This window comes from Mytilus edulis, chromosome 12 (assembly GCF_963676685.1).
Source record: "Mytilus edulis chromosome 12, xbMytEdul2.2, whole genome shotgun sequence".
In the NCBI taxonomy this organism is placed as follows: domain Eukaryota; kingdom Metazoa; phylum Mollusca; class Bivalvia; order Mytilida; family Mytilidae; genus Mytilus; species Mytilus edulis.
The window spans coordinates 57684421-57700940 of record NC_092355.1 but is presented as its reverse complement, the minus strand read 5'-3'; the positions used below and the strand labels follow the sequence as shown (position 1 = coordinate 57700940).

The 16520-nt window shown below is 34.1% G+C and overlaps 1 protein-coding gene and 1 long non-coding RNA gene across 3 annotated transcripts in view; both read right to left on the bottom strand.

The window, feature by feature from the left end:
* Positions 1 to 16520, bottom strand: part of LOC139499572 (uncharacterized) — a 322251-nt gene that overhangs the window by 252987 nt on the left and 52744 nt on the right. The gene's annotated exons all lie outside the window — the stretch shown is intronic.
* Positions 1 to 16520, bottom strand: part of LOC139499568 (uncharacterized) — a 68315-nt gene that overhangs the window by 36194 nt on the left and 15601 nt on the right. Inside the window, exon 4 of the mRNA XM_071288304.1 lies at positions 7735 to 7756. Coding sequence (XP_071144405.1) covers positions 7735 to 7756 — 22 coding nt within the window. The remainder of the gene's footprint in view (positions 1 to 7734; positions 7757 to 16520) is intronic.

Below are 16520 nucleotides of genomic sequence, written 5' to 3'. Positions count from 1 at the left end.
ATCTAAATGCAGATACAATCTATAAACTAGATACCTTTAGGAACATCCAGTTAAAGTTTAGAAGTATTATGCCCAGTAGTTTCGGAGAAGAATATTTTTAAATGTTAGCAAACATGATGAGCAAATTAAGCAAAATTGTCTTTAAAGGGCAATAACTCCTTAAGGTGTCAATTGAGAATTTTGGTTATAGTAACTTTTTTGTAGATCTTACTTTGCTGAACATATTCGCTACAGTTTATCTCTATCTAGGATTATATTCAAGATAAACAAAAAATCCAACAACGGGGTTTTTCAGTTCGACTTCAAGTTTCAGTGCTGATAGATTTTGACTTATTGAACATGTTCACCCCATGTCAGATTTGCTATAAATGTTTTTATTTTTGAAAAAAATATAAGTCAAAAACTGCATATGATACCTATGTTCTATTTTTATTCATATCAGCCATGTTTGCAGATGGATCATCAAAACTTTGGATAGGATTTATATATAGTTAGACCCTTAACAAAAATTCAGTTAAAGTTTGAAGGCATTCGGCCCAGTAGTGTCAAAGAAGAAGATTATTGAAATAGTTTACGAGGACAATGACGACAACGACAGATGCCAAGTGATGGCATAAGCTCGCATGGGTACTTTGGCAACGGAGATCTAAAAAGTATAAGGATTGTCTGCGTATCCTCTAATAAACAAGTGAGCCATATGCGCCTGATACACCCATCGTCTTGTGTGTAAGTTTTATGCAATAATCATAAATAGTTTCTGAAATACAGCACGACATGTAAAAAACGACTGCTTTTAACAAACTAGAGGCTCTAAAAAGCCTGTGTCGCTCACCTTGGTCTATGTGAATATTAAACAAAGGACACAGATGGATTCATGACAAAATTGTGTTTTGGTAATGGTGATCTAACTTAACTAAATATTCTTGCTGCTTACAATTATCTCAATCTATAATGAATTTGGACCATAGGCAAGTGACTTTAACCATGAAAATAAATTTTTTATGCACCTACCTAACACACGGCTAAATTATATATCATTTGAAAGCTACAAATCTGTACTATCTGTTTTGCCCGGTCGTAAAAAAATCATACGGTGCAATTTCCGTCAAATCAAGATCAAAGGCTAAGGACGAATAAGGGCATATTGTCTAAGATTTCAGCTTGATTGCATAATATGACTTTTATATACTTAATTCACATATGCAAACAATTTAAACTTTTAGCAGAGCGATTAACAGTCATTAATCAAATATATATTTAAAGCGTGTTTTTGATAGACAGCACATGTTTCCTGAAATTCGAGTAAAAGTTAATAAAATGTGCAAAAACACGAATTTTTCTTTCTGATGCAACTGCTAATAATTTTAAACTAAGTAAAACCCTGTAATGACTATCAAAGAATTTTTTGACATCATAAATTTCCTAAAATTATGCTTACTTCTAATCAAACAGCAAATCAAAACAACTCATACAGTTGCCTCAAATACCCCATCTGCGAAAAAACAGCTTTTAAGCATTTCTTGCAATTTAAACATTGTATGTGGTCAAAATAAGATTTATAATAAACAAATTCTTAAGAATCTGAAAAATTCAAAGTAAAAAAATATGTGCGCGAATCATACTATTGCTTGAAATAAAGGGGGCGAAACTAAGAGATTGCAATCTGCATTGAAACTACCCGACTGAAATGAACATCTTTCGACTTTTCTAATTGTTTGATTTGTAGCTTCATTATAAATATTGATGTAGTGAAAAACCCTTTTATTTATTTAATGTGAACCATAAAAAAAAGAAATTGACAATCTAGACAAAAATAAATAGAAAATTAATTGATGAAAATTGAAATTTCAAAGAATTAAAAAACCAGGAAACAAACTATAAAACTTTACTTCATGATTGATTAAATTGCGTTGTTCATTGTTTAAATGCATTAATTCAGCAAATAAGAATAATTTTGAAGAAAACAAATCCATTAATACCCAACGATTCTAGTTACAACTAGACTTCCTGAATAGCTTGAATGACTAGTCCATTTTTCATACGAGGATGAATTTATGCAAGAGTTTCTGATGACGACTGGAAAGAAGCACCATTATCTTGAAACTTCACTTTCAACTAAATAGATGATGTCATCTCACTGAATAGTGCCAAATTTGTGACAATGTTGGACTCATAATTTCCATTGAAATTGAAAATAAAAGACTCAACAGATATAGTTTACTCTATCACGTATCTTGAAAACGACGATGAGGGTTGGTTGAGAACAAGTTTAACGACAATAGAGATGAGCATAAATCAACCAATAAAAACACTCCTTACTACCAAATTATAAATTAGTCATTTCTATGTAGCAACATTATAGCAACGCCTGCATATCTCAACTACTAAAGGAGGAGACCGATTTCATTGAGCCTCAACTCCTCTGAGACAATAACAAGTCGGAAATATTTATGATATGTCGTATAAATGTAGGGTTTTGTATTTCCTTAATTTGTCTTTGCATGCTCAGTCAACGTACTGCCCGCGAAATTAAATGAAACTATTTATCTGAACACTTGCCCAATTTGTAACGCGATTTCGCGGCATCTTCTTGTGGAGTATATTTCTCCAAGTTGATACAATTTTCCAGAGCTTGCATGTATGTTCACGATTTATTTTCGTGATAATGCGTAACTGCTCACAATGAAGATGTTAAATAAAGGCAACTATAGTATACCGCTATTCAATAGTCATCAATCAATTTACTAGAAACTGAAACAAATCCGGGTCACAAACCAAAACCGTGGAAAACACACAGGGCTCGACATTAACGCTTGTCCGATTGTCCGGGACAAGTGCACACAGGTGTCGGGCAAGTAGATTCACCATACTACTTGTCCGATGGGACAAGTGAAAAATCAAGGTCAAATAAAAATAGATCAAATTCAAGACTTATACATTCCCAAAAATATGAATGATTGTTTTATTGATCATACTTAATGGAATAATTATTCATTGATTGAACCAGAGACATATAAAACTTGTATAATATGTCTCCGATTTGGAGTATTGAACACATGCTGGCAGCCATTGACCAGGGGGATATAAGTAAGGGAAAAGAAACCAATGTTAATGTATCTTCTTAGTATAAGCTTCCTTGAATTAGGAGTACCTCCATATGGAGTTTTACCTAAACTTTAAAATATTAAATTAAAGCATGTTTCATTTGATTTTGCTTTTATGCATAACAATACATTAAAAGAGGTTTTATTTGATAAGATCTATGACATGTGATATAAAAATTTAAGATGAAAAAAAAAAAAAAAAATCTAAAAAAGGCAGATTTTTAGTGAAATGTGTATGTACTTCATGATCATGTATCAATGTATATACAAATCAAAATAAATTGTAAAAGTTTGTTTTGACATCATCAATAAATTAAATAGGTTTACTTATATACATGTTCAAGGTGGCCAGGTGTATTTACATCCTTGGTTTAACCCATACCACTACTAAAGAATGAATAGGTTCATAGGGGAACGTAGTGGTTTGGGAAGAAATGATGATTTAATGATTGACAAATGATAGTGACATTGAGTCAGAGAACACAGTCTTGCAAAAAAACTTTCATTCTGAAATTTAATGAAATGTATTTTGATGCGGTATTCATATAACATTACAAAATGCTCCTTTCATTAGGTACAATCAAAGCCCAAGTGTTATTATTGCATAAATCATCAATATGTTAGATTTTCAATTATGAATTCGGACAAGTGAGTTAAGAGTTCGGACAAGCTGATTTTCTTGCCACTTGTCCGAAGGGACAAGTTAGAAAAAATGTTAATGTAGAGGCCTGACACATCAACTATATATATACAAGAGGAACACAACAATATAACAGAAACACTGAATTGCTACAAAAACAAACGCCAACATATAAAGAAACAGATTATTCGATACCAACTGCCATATGCCTGACTTTGTACAGGACATTTGAAGAAAAGTGGTGGTTTGAACATGGTTTGAAACCAGAGTTCAAATGCAAAGTTGGAATCATCCCTTTGAAAATTTTATGGACGCCACTACGAGTTGGTTGACAATTATAAAATATTTGTTTCGCCAGATGACGACTGATAAGTTCCAATCGACGTTACCAAAATACCGTCATGTCTGCCTTGAATGACACCTACCCACTAAGGCTTGGCACCGAGTTAGGAATTAAATGAGCCACAAGACGCGTGTCACATGTGGAACATGATCTGCTTACCCTTTGGGAGTCCCTGAATTCACCCCAAATATTTTTGGGGTTTTTTTGTTACTCAATCTGTAGTTTTATATGTTGTGTTTTGTATACTGTTGCTTTGTCGTGTTCGTTTTTTTGGCCGTTTTGTCAGTTCGTTTTCAATTATGAGTTTGATGTCCCTTTGATATATTTCGTCACTATTCAAGTAGTTAAAGGTTTTAAAATTGTAGATCATTGTAGCTAAATGTATCATAATAACTATTTTGTTCTACATATACATCATGAGCTTTTAATTAATTTCGAGGATATTTGTCTTATTGCGTTATTCTTAATGACTTTACTTTGAGGCCATTTTTTTGGCCGATTTTCATTACTGCAAGTTAATGTCTTTAAAGTAAATTAATACCAAAAGGACAATCAACATCTTAAACCATGAATCAGATAAACTTAATTAAAACCATGAACAAAATAAAATTAAAGTCTAAGAGACGAACAACAGTTCACAAAATACAGCACACCATGAAAACGATCACTGCCTAAAACAGCGAATGATCTCATGAGGTCAGGAAGGGTATTCAAGTTTTTCATTTTTTTATTTCACAACTGCTTATAGTGTTTTACATACACAATGACCTGCATTTGTATTTTAAAAGTTTATGTTGAAAATACTCAAAGCATCTTTTATTCAAATAATTAAAGCGATTAAACTTCTAAACACACTTAATATTACTAACACGATTTTAGACTAAATAAGAAGCAGCAGCATTATATTTTGTTCGTTTACATCCCGCTTTAGACAACCAAGTGTTTCTAAGCAAGGTTACTTTTTTCAATGTTACCTACGTTTTAGTCGCAAAGTCATGTTTGCATTTAAACATGATTATAAAGAGTTAATACGTTTGACTTCGTAAAAAACACATTTTTACCTCAATTAGCTCGTATATATTCTTTTCGAACTTTAAATACCCCTATTTTTATTATGGAAAATCTTTCTCCACCCTGATATTGGCAATAAGCGATGTGCTATCTTAACATAGAATAACAAAAAGATCGCTATTTGCAGATGGCAGATTTTTGGGCAACTGCAAACACTTCAATAGAAGGCTGTTCTATGAACAATAATTAATAATTGCATATTAAAATTCAAAACAAATATTCCCTGACCTAAGACATATACATTTATCTATTTTTTTAGCATACAAATATCGATTCCCTAAGATATATTTTGCTTTTGGAACAATTTTTCATTTTTTTAAGATTTGCGATAAATTTCAATTTTCGGTAAATATTGCGCATCTAACCTCTATCTTTTTGTTTGATTTGGAAATATTATGTATCATGTTCCATAAAATTCATACTATCTTTTGAAAAATTTTATGGTACAAGAATTAGAAAATGGCTTTTTGTTTAGTAATCGCAAAAATTGGAATGTTTATTCATGACCTTTGACCTTGATTTTACAGAAAATGCACCGTACGATTTTTTTTACGACCAGGCAAAACAGAAAGTACAGATTATTAGCTTTCGAATGATATATAATACAGCCGTGTTAGGTGGGTGCATTAAAGTCGTTAACTAAGCGTCTTTTTGAAATAAGTCACTCGCCTACAGTAGTTTCATTGGAAATTGTTAGTGAAAATCTACAAATTTTATGAAAATTGTTAAAAATTGACTAGGAAGGGCAATATCTCCTTAGGGGGTCAATTAACCATTTTTTTAATGTTGACTTATTTTTAGGTCTTACTTTGATGTACATTATTGCTGTTTACAGTTTATCTCTATCTATAATAATATTCAAGATAATAACAAAAAACAGCACAATTTCCTTAAAATTACAGATTCAGGGGCAGCAACCTAACAACCGGTTATATGATTCATCTGAAAATTCCAGGACAGATAGATTTTGACCTGATCAACAATTTTACTTCATGTCAGATTTGCTTTAAATACTTTGGTTTTTGAGTTATAAGCCAAAAACTGCATTTTACCCCTATGTTTTATTTTTAGTCATGGCGGCCATCTTGGTTGGTTGGCCAGGTCACCGGACACATCTTTTAAACTAGATACCCCAATGATGATTGTGGCCAAGTTTGGTTTAATTTGGCCTTGTAGTTTCAGAGAAGAAGATTTTTGTAAAAGTTAACGATGACTTACAACGACGGACGCCAAGTGATGAGAAAAGCTCACTTGCGAAGGGCCAGGTGAGCTAAAAAATATATGACTCTAAAATAAAATTTTGAATCAAACCAAAACATATACAGATTTGTATATTAAATAACTAATAAGTGTGTAAAGTTTTAAGCAATAATCATGAATCGGTTTTGAGAGACGGGGGCGACATGTTATTACCCCTCCCCCTGTTCCAAAATAATCGTAATTGTTTTTAAGATACGGCGCGACATGTAAAAAACTCTCCCCCCTTTTTTTTTTTACAAAATCCTCAATATCTCAAAAAAAAAACTTCGAATCATCATCAAAAGGTATACAGATCTTTAGATCAATATAACTAAGAACTGTGTAAAGTTTTAAGCAATAATCATAAATTATTTTTGAGATACAGTGCGACATAATAAAATACACCCCTATTTTAGTTACAAAGTCCCGTCACTCAAAAAGTTTTTACAGATCTTTGGACCAACAATATTAAGTTTCATGAAATTTGGATAAGTAGTTCTCAGGTTTCGGTTCGACATGTTTACGCCTGACAGAGATACGGACGGACAGACAGATGGACGGTCGGAAGGGACAACAATATACCATTATACGTTCTGTCTTAGATTGGCGTATAAAAACTGCAACAAATCTTCCTCGAGAAAAAATACACCCGCTTGTAAATTCAGATTCAGCAATTTTTCAATTTCTAAAAAGATATCAACTCGAAAATGGTGATCCAATATTGGCACATGGTCTGTGTTTTTTAGTAACAAATATTGTGTACAAAGTTCATATTATATGGTCGAGGAACACTTTATTGAAGAAAACAAAATAATTTTGGGACATAGGGACACATGTAGACAATAAGGGTAAACGTTTGTCCTTTAAATGATCATAACTGATTTCGAAACTTGTTCAATTCATTGTTGATATAAAGGAATTTCATAGATTAATTATTAGAACTGCACATGCTAACATAGTAATTTCTATAAAATACATATTTCCAAGGGGCGTTACTTTTGAAAATAGATGATATGCATTGATTTTCCATGCAGAAAAACACAGTTTTATTTAAATTGCCATAAATGTGGAAATAATTGTACACATGGAAGTGCTTACAAGACCGAACAGTTTTAACTGACCCCCTGATATTCTACATATAACTAAACAAAATCAATAACCCAACTTTTCTGAACATATTCCAGTCTATTTATAATAACTTTATAACAATGTCCTCTGACCTAGTGACATTAAATTGAATAGGGATCTACCTCGCATCATATTTACATAGATATTGTGTTCATAAGTAACACTAAATATGTAATGTGTCAAATCTTATAATGAAATAAAGAAAATACCTTTCGTCCTTAGAACAGCAGTCTGAAATAAAGAGGAAAATGTATTGAGTATATATCACCAAACTTGTAAGAGTATTAAAGTTTAAAACATAAACACCCACAACGTAGTATGTAATGGAAAACAAATAGATGTTGATTAATTTATATTTGGTGTAAAATGCCACTTTCTGCTATTGGCTTGTTCTTATATGTCATTTTTTATTAGTGAAGGAAGCCAGAGTGCCTAGAAAGATCAACCAAATATGGGCAGAAAAACTAGAAGTTTGAAACCCACAAGACCATGACCATTGCTATGACAACTACTGTATACCAAATGGCAATGGTTTACCACTTTGCCCACTTGACTTTATTCAAACCATGCAAAACCAAAGGTTAACAAAACAAATCTTATTGCACCTGAAATTGCTATTGTCTCTGTATTAATGTCTCCTATTCTAAACCAGAGGATGTTAAAAGAGCCAGTGTCACTCATCAAAATATAGGTGCATCGTCAACAATGAACACTTTCCAACATCGTAAACTTGAATAGAAATTGAGATAAAAGTCTTTTGGCTGTTGATTTTGCATTGCTTATCACATTTACTGTTTATAGTTTCTGTCTATGATCTTTAGTTTCTGCTTAAAGCACTTTAAAGGGTAAACAACTGTCATTTTAGAGTAATTACACATAGTATACTAATGATTTCAGAAAGTAAAATTGAGAATGGAAATGGGGAATGTGTCAAAGAGACAACAACCCGACCAAATAAAAAACAACAGCAGAGGGTCACCAACAGGTCTTCAATGTAGCGAGAAATTCCCGCACCCGGAGGCGTCCTTCAGCTGGCCCCTAAACAAATATATACTAGTCCAGTGATAATGAACGCCATACTAAGATTTGACTCAATATTTGTAGGTATTGTCTTGCTGATATTTTTTGTCTATCTTTTATACTTTTCAAAATGATAAGCAAAACCCACAAAATATTAAAAACGTCGTTAAAAAGCAAGAACTCCATCATGGAGCTGACTGACAATTTACACCATTTGACTTATTTGTAGATCTTTCTGTCTATATATTAAATTACATGTATAAATTTATGTTTTAAGATAATTGGCAATAACCATTAAAATTGTTAAAAAAAAATCATTAAAAGCAATCACTGTATTAAAAGTAGTCTGACACGGGTTTGGTTCTTCTCACATATTTCATGATGGTATAATACTAAACCCAGAACAGAAAGGATTGTGTCTGCATGATATACATATGATGAACACAAAATATTCCAATCAGTTAAATTACGGTCTCGAGCTGACATGTCAGTAACTGATAATAGTTTGTTGTTATTTATTTATTATTGTCATTTTGTTTTTGTTCTTTTGTTTCATATTCTGACATCGGACTTGTTTTTCTCTTAATCTGAGTTTTACTTTGCGTATTGTTGTGCGTTTGTTTTTTTCTACATTGGCTAGAGGTATAGGGGGAGGGTTGAGATCTCAAAAAACATGTTTAACCTCGAAGCAATTTTGCGTCTGTCCCAAGTCAGGAGCCTCAGGCCTTTGTTAGTCCTGTATGATTTTTAATTTTAGTTTCTTGTGTATAATTCGAAGTTTTGTATGACGTCCATTATCACTGAACTAGTATACATTTTTTGTTCAGGGCCAGATGAAGGATGCCGCTGGGTGCGGGAGTTTCTTGCTACATTGAAGACTCATTGGTGGTTGTTGTCTGCTTTATGGTCGGATCATTTTGGTATTAGCAATTTCTCTCTGTTTATCATAGTTTTCAAAATTATGGACAAAAATAAAACAAAACAAGTGAAACTGCAAGCTACTGCTCACTGATGATACCCCCGCCACAAGTGGATAATATTAATAGTGTAAAAATATGCAAGTGTTTTGGTAAACAGGAAGTTGTCGAGTGATGAATCTGAAAACGCATCACACGGTATAGCCGACTTATATAAATCCTGAAACCAAATTTCAGAAATCCTTGTATTGTAGTTCCTGAGAAAAATGTGACGAAAATTTTCAACTTGGCTATCATGTGTAAAATCATACAAGTGTTCGGTAAACAGGAAGTTGTCAAGTGATCAATCTGAAAACGCATCACACGGTATAGATGACTTAGATCAACTCTGAAACCATATTTCAGAAATCCTTGTATTGTAGTTCCTGAGAAAAATGCGACGAAAAATATTCATGGGACGGACGGACTGATTGACGGACTGATGGAAGGACAGACAGAGGTAAAACAGTATACCCCCCTTTTTAAAAGCGGGGGTATAATGAACAAAATTTCTTTAGAAGTTATCTAATAGTTTTGGCGCTATTAATGGGCAGCAAATTATTTGAAATAGATCTCAACATTCTGTACGATTCTAGTTTTTAAAACATCCACCAGTTGGCACTGATTTTGGCCAAGGTCGGTTCCAATTGAACCAGTAGTTTCAGAGGAGAACATGTTTTTGTAAATAAGAACAGGTCAACAGACGAACGTAGACGATGACAGAAAACAGACGCTAAGTGGGGAAATAGCTTACCTTGAACTTTACATTTATAAAATCAGTATACTATATCAGTATATACCGCAGTTGCTTATCACATATTCGTAAAAGTTTACAATGGGATTTTTACAAAAGAGGGACGAAAGGTACCAGAGGAACAGTCAAACTCGTACATTTTTATTTGTTTTGTAGATTGAACAAGTGAAACTGCGAGCTACTGCTCACTGATGATACCCCCGCCACAAGTGGATAATATTAATAGTGTAAAAATATGCAAGTGTTCAGTAAACAGGAAGTTGTCGAGTGATGAATCTGAAAACGCATCACACGGTATAGCTGACTTATAAAAATCCTGAAACCAAATTTCAGAAATCCTTGTATTGTAGTTCCTGAGAAAAATGTGACGAAAATTTTTAACTTGGTTATCATGTGTAAAATCATACAAGTGTTCGGTAAAACAGGAAGTAGTCGAGTGATGAATCTGAAAACGCATCACACGGTATAGCTGACTTATATAAATCCTGAAACCAAATTTCAGAAATACTTGTATTGTAGTTCCTGAGAAAAATGTGACGAAAATTTTCAACTTGGCTATCATGTGTAAAATCAGGCAAGTGTTCGGTAAACAGGAAGTTGTCAAGTGATGAATCTGAAAACGCATCACACGGTATGGCTGACATATATAAATGTTGATACCAAATTACAGAAAGGGTGGATGTTCCTGAGAAAAATGTGACGAAAGTTTCATGGGACGGACTGACTGACGGACGGACGGACGGATGGACTGACGGACGGACGGACGGACAGACAGAGGTAAAACAGTATACCCCTCCTTTTTTAAAGCGGGGGTATAAAAATAAACTGACAACAATATGGCTAAAAAAGAAACAAGAGTGCACACACTGAAATGTCTTGCCTTCTCTACTAATCATTGATATTATGTTTATAGTCCTAAGTATAAAGCTTTATTACAACTGTCACATAAACTTAACATTAACCAAGATAGCTAAACAAAGACCAATGAACCATGCAAATGAGGTCAAGGTCAGATGAACCATGCCAGGCAGACATTTACAGCTAACAATGCTTCCATACAACAAATATAGTTGACCTATTACTTTATAGTTTAAGAAAAATAGACCAAAACACAAAAACTTAACACTGTGCAATGAACCGTGAACTTGAGGTCATGGTCAAATAAAACCTGCGGGACTGACATATAGATCATAATATATTTCCATACACCAAATATAGTTGACCTTTGGCATATAATATTAGATAAAAAGACCAAAACTTAAAAACTTAACTTTGACCACTGAACCATGAAAATGAGGTAAAGGTCAGATGACATCTGCCCGCTAGACACGTACACTTTACAATCATTTCATACAACAAATATAGTAGACCTATTGGATAAAGTATGAGAAAAACAGACCAAAACACAAAAACTTAACTATAACCACTGAACCATGAAAATGAGGTCAAGGTCAGATGACACATGCCAGTTGGACATGTACACCTTACAGTCCTTCCATACACCAAATATACTAGCCCTATTGCTTATAGTATCTGAGATATGGACTTGACCACCAAAACGTAACCTTGTTCACTGATCCATGAAATGAGGTCGAGGTCAAGTGAAAACTGTCTGACGGGCATGAGGACCTTGCAAGGTACGCACATACCAAATATAGTTATCCTATTACTTATAATAAGAGAGAGTTCAACATTACAAAAATTCTGAACTTTTTTTTCCAGTGGTCACTGAACCATGAAAATGAGGTCAAGGACATTGGACATGTGACTGACGGAAACTTCATAACATGAGGCATCTACATACAAAGTATGAAGCATCCAGGTCTTTCACCTTCTAAAATATAAACCTTTTAAGAAGTTAGCTAGCGCCGCCGCCGCCCGATCACTATCCCTATGTCGAGCTTTCTGCAACAAAAGTTGCAGGCTCGACAAAAAGACAAACAGACAAATATAATTACATAACATACAACATAGAAAACTATATCATCTTTGAAACAGTAAACCAACTCGTGATTGCATCCGTAAAATTTACAACGTCATATAATATATTCAATTTTTAAGTAAAGACAGAAATGGACTGTCTCTACTTGGTGTTTTATCAACACAAAAAAAATATTCATAACCACACAATATTAAGACTTGAAAATGAATAACTTAAATAAAAGTACTGTTCCTTCTCATATGTTTTTTTTTTGTCTGTAACATCAGGGACTGAAAATATCTACAGCCAAGGTCAGGTACTTGACTATAAAGGATTGTGAGTCAGCCCTCATTTGAGCCAAATAACCTTTGGATTTGCTCTTCACAAAACAAGCTTGAGGTTCCAAAGATCCTGTGTCGCTCAGCTTGGTACATGTGTATGTGCATATTTAAAAAGGACACCTTCCAACATTTTATACAATGATCGAAATCAAGAAACACAATCTCTGTTTTGTTGATCTGGCATTGCTGATTTTGTAGTTTGTTTAGTTTATCGCTATTTTCTTTAATTTTTGCTCGAAACATAAAAAGGGTAAACAAAAAATCTTCATTTAAGGGCAAATGATGTGTACACAATATCTGATTCGTTAGTAGATCTTGCCTTGCTGATCATTTCTGTGATTTGAAGTGTCTTTTTGATTATAATGATTTTTATCAAATTAGGCTAAACTGAAGAAAAAAAACATACTCCCAAATCATCATTTTAAGGGAAAATAACTATAATAAGGAAACGTCGCAAAATTTCCTTCATATTGTCTTAATTGTAGATCTTGTCTTAGCAATTATCGTAGAAAGGAGTCAATCGAAGTTTCGCCATGATGACTTATTTGTAGAACTTGTCTTGCTTATCATTTTTGCATTTTAAAGTTAATCTTTTTCTGTTATAGTTGTTAATATAATAGTCAAAAATGCTAGAAAATTGTTAAATTCATCATCTAAGGACAAAAAAGAGGGACGAAAGATGCCAGAGGGACAGTCAAACTCATAAATCGAAAATAAACTGATAACACCTTGGCTAAAAATGAAAAAAGACAAACAGATGAGCAATAGTACACATGACACAACATATAAAACTAGAGAAGAAGCAACACTAACCCCTCCAAAAACGGGGGGTGATCCCAGGTGCCCAGGAAGGGTAAGCAGATCCTGCTCCACATGTGACACCCGTCATTTTGCTCATGTTATTACAAATACAGTAAACATTATAATTCGGTAGATCTTATTCATGAAAGGGAAGGGGATTGTAGGTACGACGTCAGGAACATATCCGTTAGCATCTGTGAAACTGTTATTTCATAACGGTCAACCAACTCGTGATGGGGTCCGTTAAATTTGCGAAGGGATGATTTCAACTTCACCATTTGGAACTCTTGGTTTAATAGCTTCCTTGTGAGCAGCAAGCCTATATCAAGAAAATCATGATAGGAAATACAAGCACGGGAATATCGTATCAATTGGGAGATATATACCCGTATGTAGGTGCTGCTGGAATGTTGCTACTCAGAAATGGAAAGTTCAAAATTGGAAAGCTGAAATCATCACTTTTTTCGTTTTTGTTTTCAACCGACCCTCATTTCAGATTACGTCAATATATGACGCCGAAACTCCTATAAGTCGTTGTACGGATGTACAGTATTTTTTGTTTTTGTCAGATTTTTCTCTATTTTAACTATAACGGTTTTTAAAATAATAGCCGCAACACTTATATTTAACCTAAATGATCTATGTTTAGTCATGTTGGCTTATCTTCAACATTGTAGAAGAGAATATAATTATTGAAAAAAAGCTCTGTTTTATATTACCGCTTATTCAGTCTGTTTAGTTTTTCTCTATAAACAGTGTATAATACCAATGATCATAAAGGTATCCAAATGTATCATCTACCCAGGAGATTGTTTAGCACCACGGCTGGTAACGTTATCTAAGTGTATCATATACCAAGTAGAGTGTCAAGCCCCACAACTTGTAAGGGTATCCAAGTGTAGCATTATACTACTTAGAGTGTTTAGCACCACTGCTGGTAAGGGTACCAAAGTGTATCATCTACCAAGAAGAGTGTTAAGCCCCTCAAGTTATAAAGGTATCCAAGTGTATCATCTACCAAGTAGAGTGTCAAGCCCCACAACTTGTAAGGGTATCCAAGTGTAGCATTATACTACTTAGAGTGTTTAGCACCACTGCTGGTAAGGGTACCAAAGTGTATCATCTACCAAGAAGAGTGTTAAGCCCCTCAAGTTATAAAGGTATCCAAGTGTATCATCTACCAAGTAGAGTGTTTAGCACCACTGCTGGTAAGGGTATCTAATTGTGTCATATACCCAGTAGAGTGTTTAGCACCACTGCTGGTAAGGGTATCTAATTGTGTCATCTACCCAGTAGAGTGTATAGCACCACTGCTGGTAAGGGTATATAATTGTGTCATCTACCCAGTAGAGTGTTTAGCACCACTGATCGTAAGGGTATCCAATTATATCATCTACCTAGTATAGTAAAGTGTTTAGAACCACTGCTGGTAACATGGGTAAGGGTACCAAAGTGTCAATTACGAAGTAGAGTGTTGATCACCACTCCTTTAAAGGATATCTAAGTGTAACATATATATATATTTATATATGCATCTATTAAACAGACAGTATTTAGCACCACTGCTGAAAAGGAATTCATGTGTATCATCTGCAAAGTAGACAGTTTGTTGTACCACGGCTTGTTAGTGCACATGATTTTTACAGAATACCCCATCTACCAAGTAGACAGTGTTTAGTACCAAGGTAAGTTTTCAATTTGCAAAGAAGACAGTGTTTAGTAGCATGGCATACCCAAGTAATCCCATTGGTGGAGAGTGTATTCAAGTGTATGATTTATATTGCACATGGTGTCAAGTTACACTGCTGGTAAGAGTACTGAAGTGAAACATCTATGGATCAACAGTACTCTTGTTGAAGGTTGAAGGTTAAACGTATCTCTTATTCTAGTACCAAGTAGACAGTCCTTAGCACAAATACAGTCATGCTAATCAAGTATATAATCTATAGACAGGGTATAAAACCACTGTTTGTTAGGGTGTCTAAGTTTACAATCTACCCAGTAGAAGTGTTTAGAAGCACTGCATGGAACTTTCTTCAAGTGTATCATATAAACAATTGAAGTGTTAAGTGCTATCACCAGTTAAGGTAAAAACGTGTTGTATCAAGTAGACAGTGTTTAGTACCACTGCTGGTTAGAGTATCATCTACCTAACAGACAGTGTTTAGTACCACTGCTGGGAATTGTATCATCTACCTATCAGACTGTGTTAAGTACCACTGCTGTTAATGGTATCATCAACTTAACTAACATTGTATAGTGCCTTAGCTGGTAAAGTTATCATTTACCAAACAGAATGTGTTTAGTACCACTACTGGTAATGATATCATCTACCTGTGTTTAATACCACTGCTGATAGATGTATCATCTAACTAACAGACTGTTCTCAGTTCCACTGCTGGAAAGGATATCATATTCCTAACAGATTATGTTTAGTACCACTGCTGGTTAGGGTATCATCTACCTAACATACAGTGTTTAGTACCACTGCTGGTAATTGTATCATCTACCCAACAGACTTTGTTAAGTACCAATGCTGGTAAGACTATCATCTACCTAACAGACTGTGTATAACACCACTGCTGGTAAGAATATCATCTACCTAACAGACTGTGTTTAGTACCACTACTGGTAATGGGTATAATCTACTAACAAAGTGTTTAGTAACACTGCAGATAAAGGCATCATCTACCTAACAGATTGTGTTTAGTACCACTGCTGCGAAAGGTATCATCTACTTAATAGACTGTGTTTAGTACCACTGCTGGTAATGGTATCATCTGCCTTACATATTGTGTTTAGTATCACTGCTGATAAGAATAGTATCTACTTAACATATTGTGTTTAGTACCACAGCTGGTAAAGTTATTATTTACCAGACAGACTGTGTTTAGTACCACTACTGGTAATGGTATCATCTACCTGGTAGACTGAGTTTAGTACTACTGCTGGTAAGAGTATCATCTACCTAACAGAGTGTTTAGTACCACTGCTGATAATGGGTAATATCTACATAACAGACAGTGTTTAGTACCACTACTGGTAATGTTATCATCTACCTAGCCAACAGTGTTTCGAACAATTGCTGTTAAGGGTATTCAAGTGTACAAATTACTCAGTAGACAGTGTTTTATACCACTACTGGCAAGTGTTTAATATTAATTCTGGTAAGTGTATAATCCATTCAGTAGATAGTGTTAAA